Genomic DNA, 20,625 nt, shown 5'->3' with positions numbered 1-20,625 from the left:
ATGCAGCTTGTGAATGTCTGATTTGTAATTTGGCTGGGAAATCACAATTTGCACAGCATGGGCAGCAACAGTCCTAGCTCATCGATGTTTGCCTTCTGTAGATGAATGTAGTAATTATGAAAAGCTACTTAAAAATACTTAGGGAGGATTCTGAATGTTAATGTCTTATTGGTGGAAAATAATGGCCTGAAAAGGATGTAGTGGTCAGTGTTTTCCAGAGCTTAAAGTTCATGTTTTTTCTTCAAGGGCATTCAGAAATTTAAATGCTTTAAAAATCTGTGGATATGAGGAAAAGGGGCAGAGGAGACAAAGCCTTGTTTTAAGCTAACAGAGTTCATTAATACAGATGTACAAGTACTGGTTACCTGCAAGTTAATTTCAACCTTGCATTTTTAGTAAATGCTGATGTGAAACATGTCTCTTGAGCCGATGTTACAACTAACCAGCTTTCCTCCAAGAGGCTTTAAAAACACAGTTTTGGCAACAGTAACTAAGTATTCTACAGAATAACTCCCAGTAAATGGAAAGAAAGCTGGTAATCAGTTTTGATTAATGGATCTGCATTCTGTTATTTAAATGTTTACATCTTGATTAGCATGTATGCTGCATTTAAGTATGCAGTTTTACTTGGAGCAAAATTTGAGTCATGGAGAATGGAGATAATCGATCAGATGCTAAAGGCTGGGGATGCAAGGTAAAAAAAATGTTTGGGATATGCACCCACCTTCTTCAGCCTTGTACAGTGATACCTATTATGTGACTGATAACTTTCACTTACTTGTGAGACTATGGGGACTCATAATCAGATACAGGTAAAAGAAAAGGGGGGGGGGGGCTGGTTTTATTTTCATTTGTTTTTTTTTTTTGTAAATTCTGCTTAGTCTACAAGAGACTTAAGTTTTAACAGAAGTATTAAGGTTTTGTTTCATGAACTGAATGTCCTCTGCTTCTCATTTTGTTAAAGACAAAGTTGAACATGTCTGAAAGTTTGTGAGACCTTTTTTGGATTAGTTTAAGAATTGCTAGTTTATGATAGCATCTCATCATTTAAATCTGCATTTCCATGGTGATAGTTGTGATATTCATATATGTTGCTATTTCTCATGTTGTTCATAATATTATATTTCTTTTACGTAAAAGCTCTGATTGTGAGAACAGTTGTTAGGTACCAGAATGTAGTGATTTGCTTTGCCGACTCACTTCTCCTGCAAAGTTGAGGCTTTTAGCCAAGAGAGTATGTACATCTTTCTGGGTTGCGGATTCTGGCTTTGTGAAAAATTGACTGATTCAACAGAAAGGTTGGCCTGCCACGTAAGCACACAGTAAAAAAAGAGCATCTGACAGCTCTGTGGCTTGAAACAATGGATCTGACACAGGCATATGGAAAATTCATGCAACAGGAATACTGTATCAAAATGATTTCAGTAGAGGCAAACCCGAATCCTTTCCCTTCCTTCCTCCCTCTCTCCTTTGCTTTCCCCTAACTCTCTGTTTTTGCTTTGTTTGCTTCTAGCCTTTTGCTTTTCAAATTATTCCTCTTTAAAAATCTACATCTTACATGAGGATTGAACAGTTCCTCAAAGAATTTTTAGGTAGAATGATTGACCTTTGAAGGGGAATATTTACACAGATACACAGGAAGGCGCGATGCTTTTGAAAAGCTGTGGTTCCTCTTCTGCTTAACATGACTGTCCAAAAGGAGAGACAACATCCTGTACTTGTGTTGGAAAGGGAATTCCTGTGCAGAATAACTTTACTCTCTTTCTTTCAAAGGAAGCTGGATATTCTTTCTGTGTCCTCTGATGAAAAAAACCTTTTCCCCTGCTCCACCCGGTATATTTTTGTTGCATTAGATTTGATATCCTCTGCAAGGTTTTGTATTAGTCTTCTACCTGGGCCTATAGAGAAAGAATTTCTGTTTACAGAGAAGGGCTTCTGTTATTGTTGAGCTGGCTGAGATTTTGAGAACTGTGAGGGGCTAGAAAGTAAATGTAGGCAAGCAACAAACAGAACAATCGCCCTTCTCTCGTAGCAAGCAAGGCTGTAACTAATCTTGCTGGCTTATTTTGTTTTTTCTTTTTTTCCTCCTGCCTCAAGTTTTTTTAAGACTGTTAAGACATAAACAGTACCAAACTCAAGTAATTCACAGGTGTCAGTTTTTCTGTGTAGGTAATACCCAAACTGCTCAGTGCTCTGTGTTTTTACTATTGCATTGGTGTTGGAGCACCATTCACACAGCCAGGTTGTTTTTTTTTTTTCTCTCTGATTGAAGAAAAATGAAGAAAATGCTGGAACTGACTTACGCATTCATCCTGTCATTTTTCTCTATCCTCCTTAAGGTCATCCAAAATCAAAACAATTCAATAGTAACGTTTTCCACAACTGTTATTGGGGCTTCCATGTTTTTTTGTTACACTTCTTTCAACAGACCTCACAAAATGAGGTGTTGTGGTTACAACTACCACAAAGTCAACATGTGGGGCACCTAAAATATTTGATCGTGTGGCTCTCTTCACAAAATTTCCCTTTTGCACCCCCTCAGTCATGTTATTTGTGCCTAGTGCCATAGGGTGTGGATTAATGAGATACAGATATGTGTGCCCAGGGGCACGTGCCTTGCTGCTCCAGCGGGACACTGCTCTGAATAGCACCACCAGTTCCAGCAGCCCAGTCTGCTCTTCCCTCCTGGGAGTTTCATGCGAGGGATTCTCTCTGTGGTGAATGAATTATCGAAATGAAGTGCCTGAAGATACAGTTAGACTGTCATTCATCCTGAGACATAATTAACAGCTGGATGTCTCACTGCTGAGAATTAATTTGCTTTGGTAGTGCCCAAGTCTTCCTCCTCTGTGTCCCTGCAACTACATTTGTGTATTTTCAGTTGGGCTGTTGTAGTGAATAAGGCAGACGTGCCTCTGAACATGCAGTTCTGTGTGTCTGGCAAACCCTTGCAGTGAATTAGGGTTTGTACTCTTAATTTCTGAAGTGCTAGCCTGGCAGGTTCAGGGTAGCGTGGCCCTAGTTATGAGCAGACTGTGGATTTCTGATCTGACTGCGTCCTCCATGACACAATTGACTTCATGCCTGGGGAACCACACTAGCCTTGGAACCACAAAACATGAGTCATGGGGATTCCAGTGTGATAGCAAGATGAAAAAGATAGACTTCTGGCTGTCTAAAGGTTGGGAAGGTTATTCTCCATCACAGTTGTCATCTCTGTGCCCAAGAGTACTGAGAAACTTGGCATGACACTGTGTGGTGGAAGTCTATGTGGGCTTGTCCTTTCTGTGTGCCTGTGTGAGAAGTGTTTGGTAAACAAATTTTTAAAAGCCTGTTTTGTGCCTGTTTCATATGTAAATGCCAACGTGGGAACTGCATATATGCTTACTGGGGATTTTGAAGTTGTAGAAGGCTAATGATGCTGCTGTGTGGATGTGTGGAGTGTGTTGTGTCAGTGAGCAGGACTGTGGAAACCATCCAGGAGGCCAGGAAGGGACCATTGCTCTCCCAGCATGTTACTCTTTTGCTCCCCAGTAAAGCTGTGCCTGATAGATGCACATTACAGTGGTTATTTTGGTGCTCTTACAAGCATGCACACGCATTGCAGTGCTTATTTTGGTGCTCTTACAAGCTATACTAAATAATTGTTGTAAACCAATTCAGACTTCTAAGTAAAAAGTTGGAAAAAAAGCTGATTTTTTTTCCAGAAAGGAATCCAGTCACCCCACCCGTTTTCTCTCTTCAGAAACCGGAGCTCAGGAATTACTACAGTAATGCTTTTCCAAGTCACGGCGGTTGCTTCATCCCCTTGCTTGTAACTGTGCTCCTGTGGTGGCAAGGAAGTACAGCAATGCTCTGAAGCTCAGTGTGTGCGAAATCCTCCGTACAGTCACGATAAACGTATTAGTTTGCAGTGAAGTGGATAAATATATTCCCCAAGGAAAACTTTGTCTGTACCTGTCTGTATCTGACGCTAATGTTGGAGCATGTTGCTGAGAGGAAGAGGGGAGCAAATACTCCAGCTCAGTTGTCTTTGCTTCTTCCTGATTATCCCTTTCCATTCATGCTTAATGCCCATGTATATATTTTTGGTTTTCAAGTTATTTTACTTGCATTCTTTTTTTTTAATCAAGAAAAATTATATACAGAATATCTTTAGTTAAAAACTAGATTAGAAGAACATACTTGTGTGCAACTAAGACAAGAACTGGAAATCATAGAAGAGGATTTGTGGCTTTTCATTCAATATTGATTCATTTTACGTGTACTTTGTGTTGAGCTGAGGCTTTTACTTTGCAGAAAAGAAGCATGTACTCATGTCAAGAGCATAATTCCTGGTTATTTTCAGCAGGTGCTTAGACACGTTTGTGAATTCCAATTTAAAGCTGAGCAATTCACCCTCTACTCCCTGTATGTAAATTCATAGCAGAGGACACAATGAGGGGTTTGAGTGTATTAATGATACTTTTGTTTTCAGTGTGGAATTCCCATGGAGAGGTCAGGTCTAAAAATACCAAATGTTTCCACAAACAATTCCTGCATACTGTGTGTTGAGTAATACAGCTACAACCAAGGAGAGAGCTTCTGTTGACAGTTTCCCAAATGAATGCAGGAGTCCAAGCTGAGCTAGTCTATATATAGTTTTTATTATTGGTCATATGTTCTTACCAGAAATCCAGATGTGCTTGAATCATGCAGCACATTAATGACACAGGATGACTGGTTGTGGGATGAAGGTTTCTTTTGTGTGCCATAGACGATGCCATAACTTCCAGTTAATGACTTCAAAACATTTTACAGAATGCAAATGAGTAAGTTAAGGCATGTAAACAAAAGTTGTCAGACTTCTTTTCAAGGTAAGGATTTGAATTACGTTCTATTAAAATGTGTAACTTGATTTAAAGAAATAATTCTGTATCAGTGCTGTCCTTTTCCAGTTGAGTGCTTGGTTGATGAGAAAATGAACATGATGAGCCAGCTTCAGTGTGTGCTCGCAACCCAGAAAGCCAACCGTATCCTGGGCTGCATCAAAAGGAGTGTGACCAGCAGGTCGAAGGAGGTGATCCTGCCCCTCTACTCTGCTCTTGTGAGACCTCACTTGGAGTATCGTATACAGTTCTTGTGTCCTCAGCATAAAAAGGACATGGAACTGTTGGAACAAGTCCAGAGGAGAGCCACAAGGATGATCAGGGGGCTGGAGCACCTCCCGTATGAAGATAGGCTGAGAGATTTGGGGCTGTTCAGCCTGGAGAAGAGAAGCTGTGTGGAGACCTCATAGCAGCCTTCCAGTATCTGAAGTTTAGATTGGATATAAGGAAGAAGTTCTTTACTGTGAGGGTGGTGAGGCATTGGAATGGGTTGCCCAGGGAAGTTGTGAATGCTCCATCCCTGGTAGTGTTCAAGGCCAGGTTGGACAGAGCCTTGGGTGACATGGTTTAGTGTGAAGTGTCTCCCTGCCCATGGCGGGGGGGTTGGAACTAGGTGATCTTAAGGTCCTTTCCAACACTAACTATTCTGTGATTCTATTCTAATAAATAAATATTAAAAAAAAAAACACCTCAAAGTGTTCCTAGTAAAGAAAAGGGAAATTCAAAAGGAAAAAGCCAAAGGGAGTAGAGGAACTTTACAGGGCAGGCAACAGGCCTTCCACAATAGTAAGAAAATCTTGTGTAAGAGAACCTGAAGTGCTTCATTTTAAGAATGTTTCAACGTAACAGAAATTTTTGAGTAGCTGCTAGTTTGAAATACGAAGTTCAGCATGAAACCGAGTAAGCTTCTGAGTTCAGATATTTCTCTGTTCTCATATCCAGTACCTGTATAGGCATGTTTATGCAACATCAGACCCCTTATTTTTTCTTTTTTCCTGCTGCTGTCATACTGTATGTTCATTGGGGAAAAGTCCTGGTCCAGTGATTGTGGAGTTTCATGTCAAAGTATGCTCTCTCCAAATGAAATCCCTGCATAAGGGGGTGAGTGGTGTAGGTAGCCTGTTTGTCACAGCCATGTCCAACAGCTACAGTTTTTCTTGTTGCTCAGAGTGGTAGGGGTAGGTCTTTTCCCTCACAAAGGCTGTTTATTCATTAGTTTGGCAGAGAAATCAATAGGGGTCGTGCTGTCACTGGGCTGATTTCACCAGTATCTTTATGTATATCAGAATGATTTCAAGTATGATATACAGTTGGAAGCAGTGTGGGTTTGCTCAGTAGCCTTTGCGGAGTTGTGGAGTTTTTATCTCCATTTTTGACACAGTTGAGACCACCCATGAAGGTGACTGGGCAACCCCTGCAGACCAGTCAGCCCTGCCCATTGGCACTCAAGTGAGGAACTGTGGCTTTTAGTCTGCTCAGGTTTGTTATTTCCACTGTAATAAATCCAGTTTGTGACTAGTGTTTGATGCTAGATTTTTTGACAGCTGTTGTAACCCAGCATGTGCCCATGAGTAGCTGTATTTTTCACTCTGTGTATTTACAATCTAAGCTGTAAATAATGCCTGAACTCTTTCTAAGCTTATTTCCAGTTCTTTCTCAGTGGTGTATTTAGATTATTGTTGCAGACTGGGATGGGCTGCATGTGTTTTCTGTCTTGTGAAGCTTTCACACAGTGACTTTTTGCTCACCTCAACTTCTGCAGAAATCCACAGATTTCTTAGATTTCCACTTCTGTAGAAATCGCCCTTTTTCTGAGAAAAGGGTAGTGTTCGCACCAAAGAAAATGTTTTCCCTGTTAGTGGCTGGTCTAATTACTATTTCTGCTTGCATGAGAGTATTTCTCAAATTTAGAGAGGGTTTTTTCTGGGGTCCTTTTAACCTGAGAAAGCTTGTTGGTTTTTATTTTTGTTTTATTATTCCTGGCAGTAGAATTACATTCACCGTTCCTCCTATTTTGAATCTAACTTTTAAACACTGTGGGAACTGTAATGTAACCTTCTCTATGAAGTGTCAGGTTGCCACTCATAAGAAACACTTTTTAGAATTTTGTTTGTTTTTTTTTTTTTTAACCAATGGCTTATCTAGGCTGGGGATGAGTGGGGATGTTGAGCAGAAGCACTGGAGACAATGTTGGTCAGGTAGTTACCCTTTAGCCAGTGGTAGTTAATACTATCCTGCTTAATCCTAATAAAACTTACTGAAAATAGTCAGAGGTTTGTGCGTACTAGTACTGTTTTTTTTTCCTAGGATGTTGATAGGCATTTCTTTGCTCCTAAGGCAGATGTAGTATTGATATGGAAGTGTTTTCTCTTGGGACGTCAGAATTGAGTCTGGTTAATCTTACTTCTGTATGCATACCTATTCTTCTAGGCTTGCAATGTTATCTGGAATTCCCAGTTTTCTGCAAACAGCTTTATTATTAGATGTGTGCTTTCTGAAGTCTGCAGTTTGGTTATCTTCAATATCATGATGATATCAAGGTCACATATAGTAGCCAGACAGCCCAGGTCATATATCTGGGGGGAAAAGGAGAGGCGTGCAGGAAACAATGGCAGAACAATGGGTTATGGAGGAATAGGGGCTGTATAATTTACCTACCTGTATGGGAAATGTTTACATCTAGTTATAAATGATACTTTCTTAGATCTTTCCCCAAACTTGTATTTTTTGTATTTGCCTGAAATAAAGATCGTGGAGAGACAGTGACATTACCTGAGACTGTGGAACAAATTCTCACAGGAGTATAATTATGCTGTGCTGGGGAAGATTGCTTTTTAAAATATCTATATGCTTCAGCACATCTCAAAAGGAAAGGTAAGAATGAGGATAGACAGTTGGTGTAAAAATACCCAGCAAAATTTGATCCAGATGGAGGAAGTGGAGTCCGTGTTCTTGAGCTGTGGAAAAGCTCTCTCATGTTTATTCCTGTTTCCCATTATTTTCAGCACAATGTGAGGAACCCTATGCTACATTTATGTATTGGAACTGAGAGTGAGAAGGTAGGAATGAGTCTGTTGTTGGTGTGTTGTGCTTTCTTTAATTTACAGCATCATCACTGTGCTGTGCTGCCATGAAGGACAGAATATAGCCTTTGTCCCTGCTCAGTGTTAGCGGAACCAAGAATGGTGCATGCAGTTGGCAATGACTTCAACAACAGAGTCCCCATTCATTGCTGAAGAGTAGTTTGTTTTAGCTGTGTTACGTAAGCTGCTTGTGGTATAACTCGGGACGTTGCACAGAATAATATTGGGCATGGATATCCATCTGTTGTTCTGAATATTGAAGAGGGGAAAAGGATACCGTATTGCAGTCAGTTGCTGGGCTAGGCCTTCAAAAGCTGGCTGTATCGAAGTATTATGACCCTTTCCATTAGCGACATCATATGACAAGCGCTCGGAGCATTATTGAGCGACTGCATATGTACTACTTGCACAAAAATACTGAGTTTTACCCTCTATGAACCCAGTGCCAACTTACGTGTTTTGTGAGTTATGCACAGGACCGGACTGGTAAGAGAAAGCTTACCTCATGGTGTAACGGTAATGCAGGGCTATAGAAACTATTAAGCAGATAAGATTTTTGTCACTGAACTCTGAAAAGGTAACTGCCATTAGTTACTGTGTTTCCTGAATGTAGATCCATCTGCCTTTGGTAGTTAACATTCTGACCAAGAACATGCATGTTTTTGCTTACAGTGGGAAGAAGGAAAAAGAGCAGCTGAAATACATCAGAAGCTGGGGATACTGAAAATAGTGCCTTGCCCTCCTGAATGTTGTCTGACAAAGTGTCTGTATAATGCTCTATAAAACTCTCTTCAGTTACAGTGATGGGTCTGTCTGCATTTTGTTTTGAAGGACTTTTAAAGAAAATAAATAAGTGAAAGCAGGCATTTCCCACAGTCATGGGTTGCCTTTGCCTTTGTTTTGTCTGCCCTGTGCCAGGGAGGTGCTGTATATTGCATGCTTGGCAAAACATCCTGCTTTTCCTTCCTGTTTCATACCACAGATCCTCAGTGTGACCTTGCAAAGGGACTAGAGATGCTGAAGAAACTTTAAGCAAAAACTGGTTTTATTTCAGCCAGGTGGTGCTTTTTAAGTTCTTGCTTACTGAGTTAGCACAAACAAAACCTAAACAGCAAAGTACAGACACAGAGACTTGTCATACATTCTGTTCAACCTGTTTCTCCAGGATTTTGTCTTCAGTGCTTTATAGCTACAGAAATCTGAGGACCCAGCTCAGTGTAGCTGCTCTTCGCCTTTATAATGCTCCTTTTCTAAGGGGGAACCTTTCCTAGAATTAAAGAAAGACTATTTCAGATCATGTTTCTGTTGTTTTTTACTTTTTTTTTTTTATTTTAAGCTTCTGTTTTTCTGTTTTCTCAAGTTATGTTACAACCAAGGTGCCGGTCGTATCATATTCTTCAAGCTTATCTGGAAACAGGTCTTGCTGATGAGGAGGATCCTCTAAAATCTGTGTTTTACTTCTTAATAATTCAGTTACATCATGTACTAGAAGAGTTCTATTGAATCATGTAGCACTTTGTCTTCTAGAGCTATAGCACTTTATTGCAATCATGTACGACATTAACATGCACTGCTAGCTTTACTTATAGACCAAACCTGACATACTTAGGTAATGACAGACTTGGCCTTGTGGGTTGATATTTGAAAATTGTATTCAACAACTAGCCTGTTCCACAATTAGTTACTTTTTGGGGCTCTGGCCATCACAGTGGTGAATTACTGAAAACAATTTGAGAACCTGTTGAAGCTGTGGATTTTGGTATTCATAAATATATATGGGTGGGAAGTGCTGATAAAAATACTAGGTAATTTTTAATGGGTTTGGGGGCTTCTTTCAGTAGGCTGTAAAACTGAAAATACCCAGTTAGTCAGTTTATTAGAAGGCAGTATTCATTCCTTACACGTATAACCAAGTTTTCTGTAGATAGGCTGTGCAAAAAGGAAAATGGGGACTTTTTTTTCATTTGGAAACTAATTTGAGTTTAACGGAGATAGAAATGTAAAATTCAGGGAATGTTCCAGCTCTGTGTTCATACTTATTCTGGGGGCATGGGGGGTGGGGGGGGAGAATCTCTGTGTCTGGCTTTACCCACTTTTAAAATGGAATACTTCACTGAGAATAGCTTGTAGCTGTGCATAGCTGGGCTTTGAGTGCACAAAATTTGTGTGTCTTATTTGGGTTCCTAAGGAGGCATTGCCCAAGTATTATTTAAGTATCAAATTTCAGGCTGAATATTTTCAATCTGCTTGTTTTGCAGTCACCTAAAATTACTGTAACTGTGAGAAAGGAAAAAAAGTGTAGCTTGTGCTTTTGATAACTGTGTATGTAATCAGCACCTCCCGCTTAATGAATTAGTTGGCTGTTTCTTTCATACAGCAATAGGAGGGAAAGCTGCTGGGATAATCAGCAAGTATTGGCAGAGGGATTCAGCAATGTATGTATTGGTTAATATTTCCTTTAAATAGTTTTCAAGTAGACTAGGTCAAAATTTTGAATATGTCCCCCTATGTGTCTAATTATTTTACAGAAGCTGAGGCAAACTGAATATTATAAACTGTACAGTATTAAACTACTTTCTTAAACCTTGAGGGAACACTGAAGGGTTTTATTTCCCTTTTACAGTGCAGTCAGAGTCTACAAAATAAGCTCTTAAGTTTTATTTTAAAACATTGAACATATTTGAAAGCACTTTTTTCCCCAAAGAGGTCTTCCATAATGTCATATAAGTATCTTTTTCTTAAATGGTGATAAGAATATGTTCTTCCTACAGATATCTATTGTGTTTGTAATAAATTAAGTACTTTGGGCCCAGCTGTGCATGCAGAAGCCCTCTTACGATTTACAATTCATTGCTTAGTGCCCTCCCAGAATTAAGGTATTAAGAAGTAGATGCATCAGCAGAGAATAAATTTATCTTTGGTGATGGCTACTAAACCTGTCCTGTTGACAGTGTTATGTTCCAGCACCCAGACTTATCTTTAAACATTGTCTCTTACTAGCTGGACTTAAAATCAAGTCAAAATAGGCATGGGGCCATTTCCTTAGCAGCAAAGAGAGGACAGTGTGTGCCTGGCCACAAAGTGGTAGCCATCTCTTGGTAGGAAAAGCAGCTCAGGAAAGTTTATAGTCGAAGGGAGGCTGTGCTGCTGGCCTCAATCTGGCGCTTGCCTTCTCAGCCCCATGATGCTCTTCAACACAGGTCTGCTTGTGTGTAATACTGTATCTTTGCTCAGGGAGGGAAACACTGGTGAGGAGGGGAACCAGTTTCTAGGACAGGCTAGACTTAGTAGTAGAGGGAACTAGTCCTCCAAAGGGAATGCTTGCAGGGGATGCTCGATGTGAGCTTACTGTTGCTATCCACATTTAGATAGATACTCCTGCTGATGGCAGGGGTTTGTTTGGTTTTGTTTGTTGTTGGGTTTTTTTGTTTGGTTGGTTTGGGTTGTGTTGGTTTTTTTTGTTGTTGTTCTTGTTAGTTTGTTTGTTTACAAAATCAACCATTTTTATTTAAAACATAAAAAAAGGCAGTCAAGTATCTTGGAGAAGTGTGGTTTTCCTGATTAGGAAGACCTCATCACTAGCATTATAGCTTTGTGGTGTTTATTATCTGCTGTACATGGATGTGAGATACACATTCTTCGCTCAGTCATGGCAGCTGTCAGCCAAGAGTGGAGGCTCCCTGCTGACAGTCAGGCTTGTGCCTGAGCTGGGGTGCCCCATTGGGAAGCTGATACCTGGCTGAGCAGGAGCCAGGGTTTATACAATCACAAAATCAACGAAGTTGGAATTCCTTCAAGATCATGAAGTGCAGGAGACTTTGCTGGCTGTGGCTTTTGGGAGGATCCGAGACCCCTGTGCTACTGTAATGTGTGAAGGTAATTTAAATAATTTCAACATGACCTTGGGGATCTCTGTCCTGCTTTCGCTTTTTATGGTAGAGACCATGTCTTTTCTGTTGATTTGCTGTGACCATTTTTCATCTCTACTTTATTGGAAAGCCAATGATAACTCAGTATTTTCTGTTTACCATCCATAATCGTGGATCACATAGTAGTGATGTGAATTACAACAGTATTTTTATCAAATGTTCAGTAAAAATCATAGAATCGTAGAGTCATAGAACAGTTAGGGTTGGAAAGGACCTTAAGATCATCTAGTTCCAAACCCCCTGCCATGGGCAGGGACACCTCACACTAAACCATATCACCCAAGGCCTCGTCCAGCCTGGTCTTGAACACTGCCAGGGATGGAGCACTCACAACCTCCCTGGGCAACCTATTCCAGTGCCTCACCACCCTAATAGGAAAGAATTTCCTCCTTAAATCCAATCTAAACTTCTCCTGTTTAAGTTTTAACCCATTACCTCCTGTCCTATCACGACAGTCCCTAATGAAGAGTCCCTCCCCAGCATCCCTATAGGCCCCCTTCAGATACTGGATGGCTGCTATGAGGTCTCCATGCAGCCTTCTCTTCTCCAGGCTGAACAGCCCCAACTTCCTCAGCCTGATTTCATACAGGAGGTGCTCCAGTCCCCTGATCATCCTCGTGGCCCTCCTCTGGACTTGTTCCAACAGTTCCATGTCCTTTTTATGTTGAGGACACCAGAACTGCACACAATACTCCAGGTGAGGTCTCACAAGAGCAGAGTAGAGGGGCAGGATCACCTCCTTTGACCTGCTGGTCACGCTCCTCTTGATGCAGCCCAGGATACGGTTGGCTTTCTGGGCTGCAAGTGCACACTGCCTGACCATGTTAATTTTCTCATCAACCAACACCCCCAAGTCCTTCTCCACAGGGCTGCTCTGAATCTCTTCTCTGCCCAACCTGTAGCTGTGCCTGGGATTGCTCTGACCCAGGTGTAGGACCTTGCACTTGGCATGGTTAAACTTCATAAGGTTGGCATCAGCCCACCTCACAAGCGTGTCGAGGTCCCTCTGGATGGTATTCCTTCCCTCCAGCGTATCAACCGAACCACACAGCTTGGTGTCATCAGCAAACTTGCTGAGGGCGCACTCAATCCCACTGTCCATCTCGCTGACAAAGATGTTGAACAAGACCGGTCCCAACACTGATACCTGAGGGACACCACTCGTTACTGGTCTCCAGCTGGACATTAAGCCATTGACCACAACTTTTTGTGTGTGGCCATCCAGCCAGTTCTTTATCCACCGAGTGGTCCATCCATCAAATTGATGTCTCTCCAATTTAGAGACAAGGATGTCGTGTGGGACAGTGTCGAACGCTTTACACAAGTCCAGGTAGATGACATCAACTGCTCTACCCCTGTCCATCAGTTCCTTAGCCCCATAATAGGAGGCCACCCAATTGGTCAGGCAGGATTTCCCCTTAGTGAAGCCATGCTGGCTGTCACCAAGCACCGTGTTGTTTTTCATGTGCCTTAGCATGCCTTCCAGGAGAATGTGCTCCAAGATTTTGCCAGGCACAGAGGTGAGACTGACTGGTCCTTAGTTCCTCAGAATTTGTGGGAAGGTGTTTTGCAAATGTGATTTCTAGTATAATAACGCTGTACCTAAGAAATCTATGCTATGTATTAAAAAAATAAGGCCTGCTTAAACTACAAGTAACTATGGAAGTTGAGATCACCAAGACAAAAGAAACAGCCTACAGAAATGACTCCAAGATTTTGACTCTGACTGTGTTTGTACTTTTCACATGTCTGATTGCTGCCAAATTCTAGATGTCATCTTTCCTGGGAACTAACCAATGCTCTCTGGCATGATTTTTACTTCCCCTTATGTCTATATTTGAAAAAGCATATGTGTAGTGCCTAAATGATTATAGTGGTTAACAAGCTATGGATGACAACCCACAAAACATGTTTGCTAAAGTAAGTTTCATAATGCCTAATAGAAAACAAATACCAGAGCTACTAAAGCAGCAACATTGCTGTATATTTCATACACGAGAAAAACTGAAGGACAGAATCCTAATCTGAGTTTTTCTTGAGCATGCTTCTTCCTGTTGGATTTGAGTTACTGGAACTCTGTGGACAGAACTTCGTTCTTTGGTACATATTTAATGTTTTCCCTGGTAGGGCAGAGCATGGCTATAATGCAGAAAAAACATTACTGTTGTTCCATGAGCAGTAGTTTCATCCTAAGAAGTAGTTTCATCCTAAAGAAGTAAAGCCAGTAGTGTCCATCTAAAGCAGCACTGTTAAGAAGTCATTCTGAAGTCAGCAGCATCTCTGTTCCTAAAATAAAAATGTTCAGGCCGTCTACCATGTGCAGTTGTGTGCAAGTGATGGGATGCGATGCTTAAGCAGCTCAGTAAAGGATTGCAGTGTTTGGAAAAAAACCCTGCCTTACAAGTAGTCAGTCACCCTAGCCAGTGGATGTTCTCGGGGACATGGGGAGAGCGCATCCCAGCGGGGGAGGAGTGTGCTGGAATAGTGCCAGTTTTTCACTAGTCCTCAATGGCAGACTGCCAGTGGTGCCCAACTTGGGTAGCACTGAATTCAGGAGCTAATTCAGCCTGTAACTGCTAGCTTGAACACAGCACAAAATTGGAGGTTTGATTACACATTGCTACTGCTTAGTAGTGTTCTTAACCTTGGGTGTTCAGTCTTGAGCCAGAGCTTTCTGAAGTTGGCTTAAACTATTAGATTTTCTTTTAAATTAAAAAGGAATTTGAAATGTATTTACTTACCTTCTTTCATTTGATGCTTCACATTGGCTTCTTCCACATCATTGCACTGCTGAGAAGGTTAGGCACCTAAGAAGAAAAACTGAGATTTCTGTAACCTTTTGCTTCCTCTGTCAAATCCCTTAAGAAATTATCAAACTCTGTCAAGGTTTATGGTGTAGTTAAAAGACTTAATAACATCTTTTATGACTGCTTAATGCTCCGAGTAGAAGAATCTCAGTTATGTTGTATAACTAAACACACTGGCTCACATCTTCAAAAGCAGAATTTAAAGTTCTGTTTTTTTGAAATTAACTTTTAGGTGCCTGTATAAATACACTTAGTTCTGCTAAGATGAATGGAAATTGTTAGATGGGCAGCATTTCTGGTCTGAACTGCACCTTTAGTTTTGGTGGTGTTTTGTTTGGGTGTTTGTTTTGGGCTTTTTTTTTTTTTTTTCTTCATTTCGTTAGATTTTCAGTATTTCTTTAATATTAGTGCACTTTGTATTTAGGAATCAGGAGATAACTTCCATATAGCCTTCCATTTTGCTCCAGCACAGCAGCTGTTTCAGAATGTCTGCCCTTCTGCCACAGTTTAGCCCATGAAGTTTTCTATTTTGTGTTTAAGAAAACAGCTTTGTATATACATGTGTATCTAATTTATTTTTTTTTTTAATTGTTATTCCCGTAAGACTATTTGTTAGTTAACTGCTGTGGGAACTCTCTGGTTTTCTGGTAACCTTCATACAAAACAGGAAGAAGTGGCCTTTTTCATTTCAAAACGAGTTGAGGCATGGCTCCTAGATACTTTCCAAAGGAGTGCAGCATGACATCCCATATGGCTAGTCCCATACAGACCTTGCTCAGTCCGGCTGTACCCTGTCAGGTGTGGCTCATGGAGCCAAAGGCCCTGTGTGCCATACCCTTGCATAAGGTTTTGACCACTTCAGAGAAAAGGAGAATTGTGTGACCAGTATAAATAGAGGTATAACTACAGCTTAACTTTATTTTCCTTGGAGTTTGGAGCATATGTGTGAGATACATATACATATAGAAACTTCCCCTCAAACAAAGCCCAGTATCACAACAATCCTAATGCACCTATGTGGAGCAACAAAAGGGAATAAACTTTTTTTAGTTAAGCACCCTTGATCCTGGGTGTACAGCAAAAACTGCATGCCTTGTAGTGTTCCTGATAAACTGTCAGAAGCTGCTCTAGGCAAACTCAACAGTGGCTTTGCATGAGATATAACTCCAAGACAAGCTGCTGAAACTTAGAACTTCGTTATGCATGTGCTGTGGACAAGGATTTGCTAAGGGAAGTGTGTGTTAGTAATCTAATTACCGAGGTGTTCTGCTCTGCCTGAATTGTTTTCTCTGGCAGCTTCAGTCCTTAAAACATTGCCACCTTCCATGTTGCCGGTAAAAGAAAAGCCAAAGGAACACGTATCTCTGTTGGCTGAGATCTCCACCAGGACTGCAGTCCTGTAAATTTTCATCAAAAATCTAGAGCTGTTTTACCAGGATCATTGACATCTCCCTGGCTTGGAGAACTTGCTTCAGCCGTAGACTCCTCTCGCAAGCTGTGTGGTGGAAATCATGATGAGCGTGTTGGGGGGTCCATAGAACACAGTGGTTCATATGCAGTGGTCTGCATCCAGGTCACTCCAACCCCAACAGCAGCCCAAACGTAGAGAAACTAGGAGCGACAGTGGAGAAGAACAACTAGTGGAGAACAGAAAAGGTATGTATTTTATGTAGAAGCAGGGTGCATGGAAGCTGATGTGCTCAAATATAATATGCATCACTGGCACAGTATATAGAAATGAAAGGTGATGTTCAGCAGTTTTTTGCCCTTTCTTATTTGTTGACCTCTTCGCATCTAACTGCAATCCCCTGCTTTTATTTAATCTGTGGCTGATTCCATGGACTTTGCAGTTGGCTTTTTTTATGCAGTTCAGGTGGCTTGCAGTACTCCATATGGCTATGTCATCTTTTATCATTCAGCATTAGACCTGCTGTTGAGGGACAAGCTGTACCTGACCTTTGCCCAGGTTTATCAGGGACAGCCTCTCTTCTTTCTGTATTTTAAAAAAAGGGACTGCTCCTCTCATAGGCTGCGGTGGACACTTGGGGTTGGGAAAAGGGTGAGACGGTTTGCTTGCGTGCAGAATCACAGGGATGAACTGGGTCCTTAAGAAATGATCTAACCCACTTATCTGAAGATGGGATTGGCAAAGTCTTGGTTATTTCTGATGCAGCTACCATCTTCATATATAGATATATGTTCTAATCCTACTGAAAAGATACATATCATACATATGTATGATGTATATGTATATATCTCTCATATTCTATTCAAGTGCTTCTCTGTCAGAAAGCTTTTCTGACTGTTGCAGTAAAGTATTTCTTCTTGTAATTTGAAAATAAATTTCTTTCCTTTTAGCATCATCTTTCTGAACAACTGGAGACTGTTACCTTGTCTCCCTTCAGTTTGCTTTTGTTTAGATTAAATTCATAATCCATCCTTTTTCTACTCTTCTGAATATCTCCTGATTTGTCCACATTTGTTTCATGGAGTGCAGCAGTGAAACTTGACCAAAATGTTCCTGCTGGCATCCCAGTAATGGTGAGTACAGCAGAAGGCTTTCTTCACAATCTCTGTTGCTGTCTATCTATTCCAGAACAACACATTTTTTTTTTGCAAGAGTGCAATATTGTTGATGCGTATCTAGTTTATTGCATGCTGTAACCTCTAGCTCTCTTCCACATAACTCCTGTTTAGCTGTGAGAGTGCAAGTTGGGGGGTTGATGAAAGATGGAAAACTGGTCGTGAGGCTAGCATGGGATAGTGAAACAGAAGAAGGGATAACAATGACAAAGGAAAAACTACTTGATTAAAGAAACTGTAAAAATATTTCACTGGGGGAGAGAGGGAGGGAAAGGACAAAACCTGGAGTATTTTTTCCACAGTTACTGATTCCAAAAGGATTTCAGCAATAAATGTGCTGAAGTTCAGTTTGGATATCAAGGTTATAATCTGTTTGAGGCTAGGAGATAGCAAAAGATACCTGTTTTTCTTGTATATGCAAGACAGTGTTATTAATAGTACTATTTTTAATGCTACCAACGTTTGTTTGCTTGCATTGGTGCACGCTGAAATCTTTCACTTTGCAGCCTGAGTTGCTTTTCTGGGTGACCTTTTCATATTCTTTGTGCAGAAAAATTCACTTCAGTTGATTTTTTTTGTGGTTTTTTTTTTTAATATAAAGTTTTAGGTAAATTCAGTTGTTTTTGTTTCTAGGTATTGTCTTGTAACAATAGTAATTTTGTAAACTTAAGAAAGTGGTACTTCAAACTTTTCCATCATCTTTTTATCCCACATTTCAAATGGCAGGGTTACTTGTGCAGTGTCTGGAGTGGGTATCTATGCAGAACAACTCCTGTGGTGCTTCTGGTTATTTTGGATGTGCCTCATATGCACAGTAAGTTGTGTTTTTTTTTCTGAAAAGAGGGGAAATCCTCACTCATTGAAGCAATTTGTATTCCAGATTGGACCAAAAACTATGGGTCTTTGTAGTGGGCTAAAATCCTGCAAAATTTCACCACTGTTATTTTTTCCAGTAATCCCAAGATTGTTTGTTCAGCTGCTTTTATTCAGTGTAGCACTCAATGCTAGTGTTTGAAAAAACAGGGAGGTGGTTAAAGCAGGGAACTTTTTTTGGGTTCTTTGACACATACTTGTTGTTTCAAGCTCCTTTCCATGCTCACGTTGTCGATTTTGTGTGCGTGTAAAGGAGTGTGCTGTGTGCGTGAGCACTCCCGAGAGGGATGTTAGCCATTTGTATTCCTGAGTCAGCAGAAGTTGCTGGAAAAAGGACAGTAAAAGTGTAGTAACTGCTATGGCGAACGCCACAGTTTGCATTGTGGTGTCTGATCCTGATTATGGGCATTAAGCCTCTACTGACAGCCGCAATTCCCTTGTTTGTGAATCTGTTTCTAGATGCTTTCTTTCTGAGAGTCACACAGCTGTGACTGCACTCTGGTTCATTTCAACATTTCCTCATTAGCCTTAAGGGAACTCTCTTAAAACCTGCTACCCCACGCTGCTTCCATCTTTAGCATGAAAGGGGATGGTTTAACAGCTGTGCGGGAGGACTGCAGGCTAGGATGGATGCGAGAGCAAGAGGGAAGGCACTCCATAGTGGCTGGAAAACTATCTCATCAAATATTTGTTGTATTAGTTTATAATATTTGACCCAGCTGCTACTGACTTAACCAAGGACTAAGCTGAAATCATACAGGAATCTGGGAGCTTTGTTTCTCCTTTGGTCTTTCACTTTTGGCTATTTTGAACCAAAACTTCAAAAATGGAATAGAAAGATATTCATGAATTTAACATTTTCCCCACTTACACAATGGTCTGGGTTAGGGTTTGGGGTTTTAAGAAACTGACAGCTGAATCCACAATGTAGTACACTTAGTGACACTAGTGCTTCTATCCTTGGGCATGTGCACCACTACGAAGGGACAGTCAGCTGCAGAACTGACCTGTGCTTAGTCTTTCAAGGTCTGTGCACCAGTGACTACAATTATTTGTTGTTTAGCATGTTCTGCTCTTGGTGCTAAAATTTGAGTTGCACAATTTGCAGAAATGCTGAGTAACTGCTGTTTCCCTTTTATTTTGTTCTAAATCATTCAAAAATATGCTTATACAAAGCTGTGGGCACCCTACTGCATAATTAATACTACAACAAAACCACAGCAACATTAAAATAATTAGTCAAAAAGGAGCTCTGCCTGTCTGCTACCTACAGAGAAAATTCTGTCCTACCTTTTTATTGCTCTGGAAATGTAGGTCCAGGTCTTTCTAAAAGCAGTTTAAAATAGATCCTGCTTTTGCTGAAGTCCTTCTGAGACTTAAGGAGAGGTACAAACAGCAGGGGCAAAGAGCTTGACATGCCCCTGGAGATCTCAGAGGAGACCACTCCGAAAGAACCAATGTATGCAAGGGGAAATCAGGTCTCTGCTCTCAGGAAGCTGGAACCTGTAACTGTTGGTTTTAATAGGTACAGTAGGTATTGAGCTGTGGGATGAGCAGACTGCAATAAAGCAGGTGTTGGGGTCATCCCTGTGAGTTACACAGCCACCATCTTTTCCTGAATTGTTTGCAAAAGAACCCAGCGTGGCTCCCAATTGTGGCTGAATTGTGGACTTTTTTGGATTGCTACACTAAATATGTTTAGTGCAGAAGTTGGAAGTTAACAGTGATTCCTTTGTGTAGCAGTCCCTTTTGAAGTAGAGCCCTGTATCTACAAGAACACATGCAGAGGGATAAATCCTGCTTTTAAGTCTGTATTTTATATATAAATGTCTTATGAATCTTTCAGCACAATATATGTTAACATGAATATCTACACATGAAAAGGTAATAGGACTTCAAACTATTTTGTTGAATATGTAAGTATCCCTGTCCTTGTTTGATTCCCTCCCTCTCTCAGTAATCAGCGGAAGACTTCAAGGCTTTGTCATTTCACTCCCTTCTCACAGTAATTTCAGTCCTCCTTGAGTGCTGATACTTGGTTCTGTCTTAGCTGTTTGATACCGAAGTCTTTCAGAAAGCTTTAACATCCATATCCACTGGTCAGAAACTGTTTGGCTGCTTTTTTGAAGCCCCCCATCTTAATTTCTGTTACAACATTTCCTAAACCATTTCATGTGCTTTTTCAGATAGAAAACCAGTGGTGTTCTCAGCTGTGGCTGGAAACCCTGGTGCTGTAGCTGGGGCTACCCTGTACTGTGGCATGGTGAGAAGCTCTTACCCAGGCTGGTCCAAGAACATCTGTAATGGGGATGGTCACCTCTCCTCAACCTACTTTGTAACTTGAGGCCAAGGGAGCCACACAGGCCACGCAGCTACAGCTATCTTTGGCCCTTCATGGGCTACATTGTCTCATGTCTTGCAGTACTGTTGTTGGTTGGTAAAGACATCCTCTGGTGTTGGCAGCCTACCAGAATACATTCTT

The 20,625-nt window shown here is 40.9% G+C and overlaps 1 protein-coding gene across 6 annotated transcripts in view; it reads left to right on the top strand.

Annotated features, from left to right (window-relative positions):
• Nucleotides 1–20,625, top strand: part of HIVEP1 (HIVEP zinc finger 1) — a 130,876-nt gene that overhangs the window by 15,976 nt on the left and 94,275 nt on the right. For 3 of the 6 annotated variants that reach the window (XR_008974168.1, XM_057423993.1, XM_057423978.1), the window contains exon 2: nucleotides 3,708–4,856. The exons of 2 other annotated variants lie outside the window; for them this stretch is intronic. Coding sequence is in view for 3 of the 4 variants with exons in the window: in XM_057423993.1 (XP_057279976.1) it covers nucleotides 4,802–4,856 (55 nt within the window). In the remaining variant the exon portion in view is untranslated. Of the gene's footprint in view, nucleotides 1–2,919; nucleotides 3,305–3,707; nucleotides 4,857–20,625 lie in introns of those variants that run through there. One more of the 6 variants, XM_057423986.1, reaches the window with a different exon arrangement.

Source organism: Pezoporus wallicus, unplaced genomic scaffold, assembly GCF_028554395.1.
Source record: "Pezoporus wallicus isolate ANWC-B61680 ecotype Strahan unplaced genomic scaffold, APGP_CSIRO_Pwel_v1 contig_7833, whole genome shotgun sequence".
NCBI classification, from domain to species: Eukaryota; Metazoa; Chordata; class Aves; order Psittaciformes; family Psittacidae; genus Pezoporus; species Pezoporus wallicus.
Note: the sequence above shows the minus strand (reverse complement) of the source record. Positions and strands in the feature narration are given on the sequence as shown.